Consider the following 14,870-nt stretch of genomic DNA (forward strand, 5'->3'; position numbering starts at 1 on the left):
TTAAGTCACTGCTCCGGCCAATTTCTTATCCTGCGTAATTCATTGCTCCTCCAGCGCCAGAACCCTTTGCTCATTTATCTTCACTTTTCAATTCCCTGGGTGAGAGCGGCACTTTTATTTCTTTGTCGCCAAGTTACTGATTTTTAAACTTACTTCGAATTTTTAGAACACCATGCATATCTGTCTATCTATTTAAAATTTTAAAGTTCGAAAAAAATTGCAGTTAACAACACATGAAATGAAAATAGAGAGGAACGATGTTCAAAAATTTATAAGTTAATAAAAAAAAGTTTAAAATTGTTTATTATGTTCATCTCTGGTTTTAAAAATAAATTCCTCTATCACTTAAATCATAAAATGAGCAAATTTTCAAGAATTTTCCTCAGAAGGTCTCTAATCATATTGCAGGCAGTTCGAAAAAGTAGCCATGTACTGCAACCAGACTGCGGGCTTGATGCCGATGTCTTTCGTCCTCGGATTCTACGTCACATTTGTCGTCACACGGTGGTGGAATCAGTTCCTCAACCTCCCGTGGCCAGACAGGTAAGATCTCCTATTTAGGAACAAAATTCATATAAATAAAATTCCAAATTCATGAATAATCTGCAATGATAGAAATACCAAACTATTGGATATATTTGCCTTTTGCATAAATGCAATAAAGTATAAAGAAAGAATTAAATAAAAATGACATGTTAGTTATAATTTATGTATTTTTTAAATGAAAAGCCTGTTTATATACATAGAAAAGTCCTTTTGCTTTTAAAAAATCATTTCCTTCCCTCTTTTATTAGTATCAATATTTTAAATTATTTTATTTATTAATCGCTGTATAGTCATTCGCAACGTTTGTTTTAATTTCACATCATTTTTTTAAAAATTAGCGATAATTTATAGAAAAAATAGATTTTAATATAATTTGAAATTTTTTCGAGGAATCGCGAGATTGAATGTCGGAAATCTTATTTTCATTTTAATTCAAAATAAAAGTGTTATTGATAATAGGATTTCTTGAATCATAATAATTAATAAACATAATTTTCCTTTTATGATATTATTTATAAAATTAAGAATACTTCTATTTAAGCACGTGTTGTAAATTTACTCCATCCGAAAATAAATACTTGAAATAATAAATACTTTGAAAATAAATTATCAAAATGAAACATTAAGACATTGCAGCTAAAACACATACACATACAAATATACAAGATCTGAGGAGTCGCCATGTCTAATATGAATCAAGCTATGCTTATACGAGGGTTAAAAAAGTAATTAATGTTTGCGATAACAGGATTTATGCATGGATTTAAATTACAGAAATATTTCATTTTTAACTCGAATCATGCACGAATCTTAAGCCGGCACTGCGTGATACTACCAACGTTGGAGTCCATGACACTTTGGACCGTCTTGGTGGGACTGCTAACAACACTGGAAGATGCTCAGACAATTAAAGGTTATATAAATCCTGAATCAAAGGAAGTCTTGAACATTAGCGGCAAATTATTCATTCTTGTAGGTGTATACCAGGAGGCACGCTGTTTATCAGGTAAATAAACATAACAAACAGCGTCATATTTAATTTAACAAATCGGAACAGGTCAATATTACCTTTTAGGCTGAATCTTGTACTTCTACGAGGCATTTGAAGGTGTTTCTGATACTCGTATTGATTCTTCTCGTATTGATGCAGAGCAGCTCACACCATCCTCATGTACGTGCAAGGGACGGACGAGCGGAGCCGCATCATCCGCAGGACCCTGGTGCGGTACATAAACCTGGCCAACATCATCCTCTTCCAGACCATCAGTGGGTCGGCCAAGAAGCGATTCCCCACCATGGACCACGTGGTCGGAGCCGGTGAGATGCCACATTATTTCATCCAGTTTATCTTGTTGCATGTTTGTAAAAATAAAAAATTGAATTTGTACAAAATTTTAAAACTTGTCCATTCTATTTTCGTTCATTTTAGTTGCTCTAAATCAAAAGCTTATCTTATGATTAACATTTAAAAATGCATTTAAATTTCATCCATATGATTGCAAACATTTAAAATTTTTGTCTAAGTGAATGAGAAATTTGTCTTAAAACATATTCTACCCTAATTATTTTCATCTAATATCTACAATTCACTTTTATTAAAAAGTTTTACATTTTTATTAAATTGTGTATCTAAATCTTTTTTTTCAAGACGAAATTCAGTTATCCATTTCCCATTCACTTCTTGATAGGCTCACCTCTTGAAATATCGTGCAAATGCTCATTCTTAACAACAATGCGTTTTTTAATTAAAATTCTCATAAAATAAATGTAAATGAATTCATTCATTTAGTTAAATCCTTCCACACGTTAACCACACGTCAATGCGAAATTTAAAAAAATTATATTTGTAATTTCTTGACACCATGTTATTTACAATGATGGAATTATAAATTCCAGGCTTAAAAGTAAAAAAAATATGATAGTGGAAAGTTTTTTAAGAAGTATCGAAATGAATGCATTGCAAAGAAGAAAATAATTTTTCCCCACTTGCATAAAAGTGTGAAACAGTGAGGCTATAACTTAGGCACAATAGATATGATGAGAAAGTAAAGTGAAGTAAAAAATGTATATATATTGCAAGTATACTTGAAATTCCAATTTATATAGAGATTTCCTCTTAGAGATTCTGCTCTTTCATTTTGACTTACATACAGCCAATGAAAAAAAAAATTGTTGTGCTTTAACATATTAATAAAAATATATACTAAAATATATTTTATTATTATTTTGCTTATATAAATTCATTCGAAACCTACTCTAAAATGTATTCAGTTATCAATGATTTGATTTCCTTAAATACATCCAAAATTAATTTTACTCTGGTAATCTAAATTTATCTAAAATGCATTCTACTCTTGTCATAAAAATGCACCCTTAGTTATCAAGATTCTCTTCGCTCCTTTTTCCTTCCTCCAACTCGCTTTATTTTGATAACCTAATTTTCTTTTATCTTCAACATTTAGTTCAAGCATACGATAGGGATGTTTATATGCATAAGACCGATATGGTTTGAGGTGATAGGACTGAGTACAGAGAATTTCGTTTTTTATTCATTGTAATTGAAACTCAATAATTATTAACTAACTCTTAATAATTAGCTATCATTTTAAATTATTCAGAATCCATCTCTATTTCAAGCATTGATCGTTGTTATCATTTGGAACAGGACTTCTGATGCCAGAAGAGAAACAGCAGTGATTAAGATGAATTATTTATTCATAATTAAATGTTTTAAAACATTCAGAATCCATCTCCATTCCAAACATCTGATCGTTGCTGTCATTTCTCGCAGGACTGATGACACCCGAGGAGAAGCAGCTGTACGACAGTTGCACCCTGAACGTAAACAAGCATTGGGTCCCCTTCGTCTGGGCCATCAATCTGATCAACGTGGCCCTGAAGGAAGGGAAGATGATGGCCGGAGAGCCGGTGAAACAGTTTCTGGACGTAAGGAGGTGTCATTTATTATACTGATTTATTTTTATCATTTGTTTCTCTTATGAAAATACATATTATAATTCCATCCAAACAAAAAAGGGTTTGAATTTTTTATGTATTGATTATGTATTGATTATCAAGTATGTATTGATCAAGTAAGTATTGTCCACTATTAATAACGAATTTTTTTTTAATTCGGCTCTTTCTCAAATGGCTTGCATTCATTGGTTTTCCATCTTGAATCAGCTGAAAATGGTTTTGCGTCCTTTTATCTATTTTCACAGACTTTCGAAGAATGGCAAGGATTGAAGTTCACAATCCATAATCAAATATCACAATTATAATTTTGATCTCTCCAATCCGCGGTCCAAGGCTGAAAGATTTTTATCGGAAAATATTTTATTTGCATATTTTAAACTGTATTCCTTTTTGATTTTGATACGAAATAAAATTGCCTGGCGAGTGAATTTCCTTTGAAAATGAATTCAATAGGATTATCTTAAATCGGTCCGTTGAATGCTGAAACTTTCTTTCTAGTTTCACGATAACTTCTAAAAATAACATGCTTTATTAATTGTATTATATTTTAAAGAGTAATGAAAATAAAAAATAGCACAAAAATAAATATATGTTAGATATTAATTGTTCGCAATTAAAGATTAAGATATTGTGGATAGAAAAGAACATGTGATCTGAGATATATTAATACTTGATAGGAGGCACACAACAATAGACCCTAAAGAAAGATTAGCCATCTTAATCATTTAGAGTCTTAAAAGAGACCATTTCCGATCTTTTTTCTCCTTCTTTTGAAACCTCCATTTTCTTTCTGCGAATGACGGGAAGGTGTAACATATTTTTTCTTCTCTCGTTCGAAGTACGAAAGGATAAAGTATTTTAATTCCACCTCAAGATCGGAATCATCTCCTCGTTCAAGGCACTCCCGGAGTCCTGAAAGCAAATTCTTGTGATTGTTTATGTTTAAGAACAGAATAACTTAAGAATGAGAAAAATTAAACTTCTGCTCCAATCGGTCGAAATCGGCCAAAGAGAAGACTGTTTGTCTTTGAGCCGGCAAATGATAATTCAAAAATGCAACGACATAGATATATGGAATTCAACGTCAGTATTGTTATCTTAGGTGAGATTGGAGATTAAAATGCATCGAAGATTTAATTGTCTGTCGAACTGTGTATTAGTATGTATGGAGAAGCGAGCATTCGAAAACGCAATGAGCTATTGAAACGAAATAGGATCCATGATCTTCACATTAAAATAATAATTCTGTATTAAATTTTCAATCAAACCGGGCCATACAAAACTATTAATATACTAAAATATCGATGGTCGAAGAGTTTTTTTTTAAAAAAATTATGTCTATGTGGTTTTTATTTTAAACACTGACTTAATGCTTTTTTTTTAACTCTTTTTAAAAATTTTATGTATTTATCATATTTTAGTTTTTGCTTGAATCTTGACTAATAAATTAAAAGAAAGTAAATAACACCATTGTATTCCATAAAGCTAAACTGAAATAGGTATGTTTTATGTGAAGAAAATATATTTATTAAGTTTTTAAGATGCAAATAGAAATTCTTATATTATCTCATGAAATAAGGATTCCTTATCATGAATGAGATTAAATTCCTTATGTCGTGATAAGGAATTCTCTCTAAAGTTAATAAATGAGGTAATAGATTTTTCAAAAGCTAATTTCTGCAGAAACCAATAGGGAATACTGGCCAATATGTTACAAGATGAATGGTGTGATGTACGAGTACAAATATGACATATCCTTCAGAGAGACATAAACAGCAATTTAGAATATCTGCAACCTGATAATAGTCTTTTTGAACAGAATATATTCAAACTGCAAATTTATTAATAAACAGTGCATTTTTTTCCTTTCAATTTATTAATAATCTAATAAGTTTTTAATTATTTCTTTAATTGAAATTTTTAATGACTTTCTCGAATTGGGCCTAGATTTCAATGAAAGATGTAGCATAATGCGGCATTTTTTTTTTTGTTTAATTCTGTTGTCATGTTCCATTATACGAAGTGCCGATAGATATTTTTGTCAACAAAGACTTCAAGAAGTCGAATATTTTTTAACGTTTTAGACGTCGCTTAATCTGAAAAAAAAAATTCTTTTTCCTAGTCTGAGAAACAAATACTCAAAAAAGCAATGAACAACTCAGGTTAAATTTGACACCTGTTCCTTTAACCAAGGGAAAGATCAATATCAAATTTTGTTCAACATAAAGAGGTACTTAATATCAAAGCGCATGAAAAAAATCATACAGATGATTTTCCTCATTGGATTTAAAACTGTACAATTTTTTTTTATGTGAAACCCATTTGTTAATATCATCTCAAATTTCTCACTTAGTTTTGTTTAAGAAAAGTTCCCTCGGTTTCGCAATAGAAATTGCGCTGTTGATGGGCTCCTTAACTGCTCGGTTAAGAATAAAAGAAAGAAAAAAATCGCTAATGTTTTAAATTAAAGATGATTACGAATACGTTTTAAATCACATAGTCATAGGATATGGAGTATCTAAATCTCGGGTAATTCCGAGGTAAAAAAAAATGGAATGCTGATACCCATTAGCATTGCTGAATGGAGAAAACAAAACAGATATTTTCATAGTGCGAAGTCATGAAAACTGTGCGCCTACCTTTCTGATCTGCAGCAATGGTTTAAGATATTAATTTCTTTATTTTGTTTCTTTTCATTGAAAAATTTAAACGTCATATTATTTTTATGAACAGACATTCAAAAAAGTATTGGGAACACGTGTAAGATGTAAAACTATTTTTAAAAATATTAATCACAATAAAACAGCAATATAATGAATCAAGAAACGCTTTAACATTTTTGTATACAGTATTATAAGAAAAATTTTTTATTATTTTACAATTATAATTTGATTTAGTCTTGTAAATATAATTTAAACGTAAACAATTGTCGAAAAAGTAATTGGACAGTTTTAAAAGGAAAAATTTAAGAAATGTATAGAGCACCGACAAAATTGAATTTACTCCTACTTTTTTAGACAATAATTGCTGACGAAGTATCAGCAGAAAAGGCTGCATATAGAACAACGATGAGAAACAGAAATATTTCATTTGATGTGTGAAATCTGCCAATAAGCCATTGAAAAAATGGAAAATCGGTTTGCTTGGAAACAAATATTGAAGCTCAATAAGTCTATTTTTTTAATATTATTCGCAGCTTCAAAAGAACAAATAGTGTTGAAAGCAAACAAATGCCAGAGTTCCAAGCTTATTTGTTGAGTTTGTAGAGAAGTAGATCGCGAGACAAATTCACATTAATCCAAGAACTAACGCAGTAAAATGGACTCTGAAATGTAAAAGTAGGCTCCGGAAATCTATAAATCTCAGAAATGTTTTGAAAAACACTAGTATCATGGAAGAGTTCTATATCAGCAAAGCAAATGGAAAATTTAAACTATCATTTCTAAAAATTTAAATGAAGCAACCAACAGAATTTTGAAAGAAAAGATGTCGTTTTGTGAATGAAAGCAAATATAACATTTTCGGTTAGGATGCCAAGCAAAAAGTTTGGTGTACACGAATTATAGAAATGCATAACAAAAATTTGAGACCTACTGTGAAATATGGAGGTGGCAACTGAATAGCTGGACAGTTCCTTTTTAAATAACTGGTCATTTAGTTTCACATTGCAGCACAGTTTTAATTTAATAAATGTATTCATAGCTTATCTTTTTTTGTTTAAATGACCGAAAATATTTTTTAACATTTATTTATTTAATATAGATAATGGAAAATTATTGAAGTAATAAACTTGAAAAATAAATCATAATTATTTGTCAGAATTATTTCCGTAGTTATAAATAAAAGTATTTGCTTATTATGATAAGTATTAAGGGAATAATAAACTAATATAATATTAAAAATTATTACTTTATATGACTCACCAAGTGGAATATAACATAATGAATTGAATGTATAATCGATATGACAGTATTTAATAAATAAGTAATTAATTATATTTTATTTAATGGTGATTTCAGTAATTATATGTGTCTACAATATGTGTTAGTGTAGACACATATGGTAGTTTTTTGCAAATTTATTTATTTGGCAGCTAAGCTGAAATATTTTTTTAACCTCCTCAGCCCCGCGACAGTTGCTGAGTCGGAAATCGGCCTCTGATTTCTATAATTGTTAGTTTTCATTATTAGTTGATTAAAATTATTTCAAAGCTGCATGCATTTATTTTGGCGGTAAATTAATGGTAAAAATAGAATAAAATGCTTAGTCAGTTATACGTTCCACGCATATTATTAAGTTCATTTGAATTATTTGATATTGTTTTTAAACTCTTGTTAAAGTGATGTTTTGAAGGTATGAAAAATGAAAAGGTGATTGAAAGGAGAGATAAAATGCGAAAAGGAGCTTTTTCTCCTCATTGTAACCGACATCTAATATGGGCTTATTTTATTCCTTAGGAACTGAACAGTTTACGGACGAAAACGGGTCATCTCTGGGGCCATGACTGGGTGACTGTTCCGCTGGTGTACACTCAGGTACGATCAAAAGCATATATCGCATATTTTCGATTGAGATTAATAATCCATTTCAACAAAATCAAATTAATGGTTCAATTGTAAGTTTAAATCATTCGTGACTTTTTTAATTTGTCTTACATAGCTGCTTAAATCCATGTACAACATAAAAATAAATCCATAAAACATATCAAAGTTATACATCCAATAATTTATTGCATTAAGGAGAACAGGATTTGAAAAGGGATACACTTTATAAACATTCCACTGCTGCTTACTTATAGGAGAACGAGGTATGAAGTTAAACTTACATGAATACTTATATATTTATGAAGTTAAACTTTAATTGTAAGTTTCAAAAAGTATATTAAAAGCATACTTTTATATAGAAATCTATTCATTATGCAAAAGTAAACCGTTTCTTCATCATTTCATCTTCAACAAAAGAAAAAAAGCTAAGGTGAAATATAAGTAACAACAATGACAAGGAATTGTGCTTCATTTCAACAATTAAATATATTGTTGTAAAATACATTTAAAATTTATGATACGACAATGACTTATCATATTATTATTGACTTATCATATGACAATCAACAACTAAAATGCAGCTTTTATGCAATTTTTCAAATTAAAATTTGTATCTATAAGAAGATATCAAATAGATATTTCTAACTTGTCACTTTTATTTTATTTGTGATAGAATTTTTTCTAAAATTGTTTAAATGGTGAATTTTGAAATTTTGTGACTTTTAATAAATATTTAAAAATACTTTGAGAAGTCTGAAGAAATTTTGTTTCGATAAAAACCTGTGTTTTTATTCATTCTACTAATTACAAATGATTTCATTAAAAAAAAAAACGCAATTGCAAAACAATGAAGCTCGAAATATTTTTCTCCGTCAGATAACATTACGTTCTGAAATTGTAGGCGATGTCTGTACGGCATCCTTAAAAATAAACACTGAAAATGTCTCTTTCTTGCATTGAGAAATAAGTGTTTTATTTATTCGTTTTTATTAACTGAGAGAAAGCACTCCGAATCTGTATCCGGAATCTCAAAAATCCCAAAAGGCAACATTGCTTAACACGATATTAATTCTCCTCACTCTTCTGTTTCCATTCATTCTACCAACTATGAATCTACATTATCAATTCCATTTAAAATGACTTGTTTAGTTACTTAACGCTGATATCTGTTACGCTTTCTGTTACGGTCATTTCAGGTAGTGACCCTCCTCACCCACTTGTACTTTTTCACGTGCTTAATCGGCCGGCAGTTCCTCGATCCTGCCCAAGGTTACCTGGGCCACGACATCGACCTCTATTTCCCCGTCTACACATTCCTCGAGTTCTTCTTCTTCCTCGGCTGGCTCAAGGTGAGCGTCTCAGCTTCCGTCGCGCGGCTTCTGTCTCGCAAACAAACAAAAACTGAAACCTCTCCTTCTGTCCCAGTAGGTGGCGGAACAGCTCATCAATCCGTTTGGCGAAGATGACGACGACTTCGAGACCAACTGGTTCATCGACAGGAATATTCAGGTACCGGATGGCCAGACAGACTTCTTTTATTGCATACTTTTATGAGAGTATTTGTAACTTTCTCGCATACATTGAGAGCGAATTGTAATCCCCAAAAAATTAAATCTAGAGATTTTTCATAAATCTCCAGGTTTCAGACCACCCTGAGAGCGCGAAATACATTTTTTTAAAAATGTCCGACTGTCTGTGACAAAGATTGCTCGCAAACGGTTTGCTCTAGACCAGGGGTGGGTCAGCAACCTATTGAAACGGAAGAGCCAACAATTTACAAAATTTTCCAGTTTTTGAAGAGCTGCGAAAAATTTTCGATTTAATATTATAGTACTTGCTTGTATATATTTGATTTTTGATTTTAAATAAACCGCTTTAAATACGGAATAATCCTTATTCATATAAAAACACAAATATGGATAGTTACATTAATGGGAGCATTGGCTTTGCATGCCTTTTGAAAGTTTGATTATATCTGGTTATAGTTTGTTGTTTTAAGTTTCAAGTAGACTCTAGATTTTTATTTGTTAGTTGACTTCTAAATTTACTTTTTATTATATTCATGCAAGAGAACGCTTACTCACACAAATATGTCGACCCGAAGATCGTCAGCACTCCATATGCCAACTTCTTAACCTCACTGTAGTATTCTGGAAGACTATTCTATGCCTCGAATATGACGATCACAACTCGCGGAATTTCTTTTAGAGCTGTCCACTTGTGCTGCGCGATGTGCATGCATTTCTGGACTTCCAACTCTGTCAACTTGCTCTTGAGTTCTGTAAACTTGCCACTCTACAAGTCTTTGGATTTCGAATCCAGCTATTGCATTTGAAGCGATCCGCCATCCATTCCAAATGGCTCAATGTTGGTCTCATTTGTATTTGTGTTGAGAGGATTTACTATGAACGCCAAAGTAATTGTGTTTGTTTTGAATTGCTCGAATCGCTTAGCGAATCGATCCTTCATATTTTTTTAAAGTTAAAGAATTGATGTTACCTTCTCTATGTATTCCTGCCATACTTCTGGCTCCATCAATTGCTAAAGAAACGATTTTATTTATATCGATTCCATTGTCTTCCAGGCATTTTGGAACAGCATTTGCAATATCTTCTCCACGAGTTTGCCCTGAAAGCGGTAGCAATCCCAGCAATTCTTCTTTTGGATCTTGAGACGACATATACTTGACGAAAATGGTAACTTGTGCCGTGTCTTTTATGTTGCAAGACACATCTATAGCAAGTGATAAGGCAGAAGCCAGTTGAATGTCTTCCACTTGTGTTCCACGTATGTGTTACATTTGAAGACATTTTAGTAGTTCTTTCTTGTACTGTTTTAGCATATAATGGCAAGTCTTTGATGTTTTTCATAATTTCTGCTTTGTTTTTTAAATCACGAAACAGTTCTTCAGGTGCACGTATAAAACAATCTTTAACGTACTCACCATCTATGAATGGTTTTCCTCTTTTTGCACTTTCAAATGATACTGCAAAACTTGCCAATTTACATCAGTGGAAGATTGCGCCCAGTTACTTAGCATAAAAGTTGATGTTTTTTTTTTTTTTTTTTTTTTTGAGCTCTTCAACAGCTTTTTTTTTTTTTTTTTTTTTTTGTGCATTGCCAGTTGGATATTTACCAGCAAACTGGGTATGTCTTGTAGATAAGTGTCTCTCAATTTGACTTTTTATTGTGTGCGAGTCTTTCATGGCAAATGAGACAATTCGGAAGTCCATCTGTGCTGCATATGAATGCAAATGACTCCGTCCAAACCTGATTGAATTCTCGGTTTTCTTCTTCAGTTCTTCTCTTTTTTTACCAGATGCCATGCTGGGGTGGAGCTGAAAAAAAAAGGCCTTTTTTAAATTTTACTTGGCTATCTAAAACGGCAAACAGTTTATTTACCATTATTCCTTCGTTAATACGATCCTCAGATATGTAATCCAATTCTGTTACGGATTTTATTATATTATACGCGCACATACCGTTGAGAAGATAATTCGTTTCTAAATCTTATTCTTCTTGAAACAACAAGCCAACCGTAAGCGATTAAATGAACACACCTGCAATGTAAAGTCGACCGCGCTATTCGAGGATAACTGACTGACACCACGTCTAGAGTCAAGACATGTTGTCTAGACTCGAGACAGGGCTGTTTGGGTGAGACAGAAATGAAATGCAATTGGCTGAGAGATAAACATGGTCACGGAGTCTCATCTCTAAGAACAAAACAATAGTTCAAATTTATCTCATTACGGTCAAGTTAAGCGCAGCGATTTGTAAATAATTAACAATTATGTTAATAGAAGCTGTTGAGAGATCAGGTACTTAAAAATATAGTCTTATTTTTTAAGGGTTTGGGTAATAAGTTATTAATTTTTTGTATGGAACTGAAGAGCCTCAACTTTACATCAAAAGAGCCGCAGGTTGCCGACCCCTGCACTAGACGAATGAAATCTGGTATATGTTCTTTACAAAAATATTTGTAGATTTTCATCAAATTTTGAGCAAAATCTACTGAAAGAAAGTCTCTCTGTTCTGTTGTAATAATTCTGTTCTAATATAAAATAACACAATAACTACAAAATGAAGGATATATGGATAGAACGAAGCTAAATGGATAAATTTTGGTACGCAGATTTAACCTCTATAGTGTAGACACTTATGAGATTTTAAGCCAACTTCATCTAGGGATCAAAGTCTTTCGGTCTGTCATTTCAGAAGTATTTAAAAAAGATAACTCAAAAACACAGTGACTTAAATATTTGAAATTTAGTAAGTGATTTTTTTTTATTACAATCGTAGTTCTGTGACAAATTTTGGTTTTCAATCGCTTGAGAAAAAAATAAAATATAAATTCAACGTTATTAGAAAATATGCGAGCAAATGTTGGGGAGTTTCTTTTAGTAACGGTATATCCACATATTTTTAGATTTGAGATTTATTTTTTTGTTTGAAATGAATTGAAATTAAAATAATTATTGATTGATTAATAGTTGATAAATCAAGGCGCTTCATATTACTTCAAGATAAAAATAATTTTTAAAAACATTGCTTTCATTGAAATATTTACCTAGAATTTCATTTTTATTGTTAGATATTAACACATTCATCTTGCCATAAATAGTTAACTGATAGAAAAAACAGCCAGCCGTTGGTTCTAAAATAGATTATCTTGAATGTTTAAAAACTGAATTTGCTTCCAGAGTTTATTTGCATTATTTCATATTTGAATAAATGGAAATAAGTGGAATGTTTCGATTTGCCGCTCATTTACAAATGGACTAGAATTTTACAATTCTGTACTTCTTTACATTCTGGATGATATTGTACAATTTTAATATTTGAAAATTTAAATATATAAAATATTAATTATTTCATTAATTAATAAAATTTTAGTTCTGTGTAGGAGGCGCAACATTCTTATCATGTATTTGAGAAAAAAATTTATTTCAAATTTTAACAACATTTATAAAAATTAATTATAAATGAATGAATAAAAGTAAAAAATTATTAAAATAAAAGAATCTTTTTTTTTTCAGTTAAGTAACAAAAATGGCATTTTCAACAACTGTTTTTATTCTGGCGTTCAAAATGAGTGCAAAACAATACTACACAGGTTGGGGACCCAACAAAATGGCTTGAAATGTCTCATTAACAATACATTTTTTTCCTACCTAATATTTCTTCTAATATTTTTAAAAGAGACTTGTTAAAAGGAGTGTGGAAATTATTTAATATTTATTTAAATTTTTATGCATCGCTGATTTTTTTTTTTTTTTTTGTACTTTTAGTATATTTTTACAATTACTTTTTCGATATGTTTACAATTAATTTAAAGTTTTCATTTCTGGAAACTTTTATAATACTGCTTTAAAATCCAGTGTTCAGAATAAAGAAAGTTTAGTTGCAATATTGCACAGCATCTCTTTTCCCTTTAAATTCCTTGAAAAGCATTTGTTTCATTTTAATTTAGAGAAAGCGTTTCGCACAGGCCGTGGAAGCAGGGATTGCTAAAAAATAAATAAATGCCATTTTTTTTAAAAATAAATAAGAGCCATATTTTTTTATTTTTAATTCCTGTAAGATACTGCCTACCATAAAATAAGAGATAAGATATTGTCTTGGCATAACTAACACATGTATGTGTGTATCTAATAGAATATATCTGATCGTGGTCTTTTAAAATCGTTGGCTCTTTCTATTTCATCAGATTTTTTTAATGTATAGTTACTGTCTTTATATTCTGTCGAAATAAATGAAAACGAAAAAAATTTTGCATTTACTTGATTTTATATTAAGACAACAATAATTGCTTCAAAGAAATACAAAATTATGTTATGAGTAAGAGACGGCGTCCTTTTCTTTTGCTTAGCTAAATTAGATGTAAAAAAAACACTCAAAAAGAAAAAGATGCTCAGCTTTACTGCTGAATTTTTTAAATAGTTATTCAGTTAAATTTACTCTGGTTTCTTAAATCAGTCATTGCTTAGCAATCGTAGCTACGATGAAAAATTTCAAATTAATTCATGTGAATTAGAAGATTTTGCGGAATTGCAGGTTAGAAGCCATTATTATATTTAAAGAATTCGTAACCTAACAAAAAAATGAATCAGTGTTTTCAGTGTAGATGACGCACATTTCAGATTTGCATATAAAGCAGTGGCACACGCTAAAAGAAATGATGAAATGCATCTGCATAAATATCAACTGTCAATAAATGTTTCTTTTTGTTTCAATTACTAAAGCTTATATTTACACAATGCCGAGTTTTTTTTACTTATTTTTATGGGATTCTACTGAAACGCATGATAAAAAAAAATACTTATATACTCACTCATAATGCTCAGGTTAAAATTCCAGCTATTCTCTCGATAATCGTTGAATTTTCTCTACCTCATTCTCAATGTCTCTCCTCTGATTTCAGGTGTGCTACACGATCGTCGACGACATGTACGGCAAGCTGGCCAAACTGGACAGGGATGCTCACTGGGGACAAACGTCCATCGAGATTCCGTACACGGAAGCGTCTCTTATTCACAAAATTCCCAACTACAAGGGATCCACGATGGATGTCAAGTAAGCCCTCTTTTTTTAAAGTTTTTTAATAAATCCAATAAAAACGGGGGGTTTCTTTTTTTTAAAATAATCCTTCAGTGGTCTATTTATAATCCGACCCATTTAGTTGTTAACTGCTTTCAGAGGGACAAGGGAAAATATTTTTAAAAAAACAAATCATTGTGTGTGGACTTCGATGACTTTGACTATGTGAAAAGAATTAGTTTCTGTTCAGATATTGATATGTAT

The 14,870-nt window shown here is 30.9% G+C and overlaps 1 protein-coding gene across 1 annotated transcript in view; it reads left to right on the forward strand.

Annotated features, from left to right (window-relative positions):
- The window catches only part of LOC129957218 (bestrophin-2-like), a 105,845-nt gene that overhangs the window by 53,900 nt on the left and 37,075 nt on the right, over positions 1-14,870 (forward strand). Inside the window, exons 3-9 of the mRNA XM_056069442.1 lie at positions 409-543; positions 1,697-1,863; positions 3,338-3,492; positions 7,980-8,057; positions 9,263-9,415; positions 9,495-9,575; positions 14,491-14,642. Of these exons, the coding sequence (XP_055925417.1) occupies positions 409-543; positions 1,697-1,863; positions 3,338-3,492; positions 7,980-8,057; positions 9,263-9,415; positions 9,495-9,575; positions 14,491-14,642 (921 nt within the window). The remainder of the gene's footprint in view (positions 1-408; positions 544-1,696; positions 1,864-3,337; positions 3,493-7,979; positions 8,058-9,262; positions 9,416-9,494; positions 9,576-14,490; positions 14,643-14,870) is intronic.

Source organism: Argiope bruennichi, chromosome 11 (assembly GCF_947563725.1).
Source record: "Argiope bruennichi chromosome 11, qqArgBrue1.1, whole genome shotgun sequence".
NCBI lineage: Eukaryota > Metazoa > Arthropoda > Arachnida > Araneae > Araneidae > Argiope > Argiope bruennichi.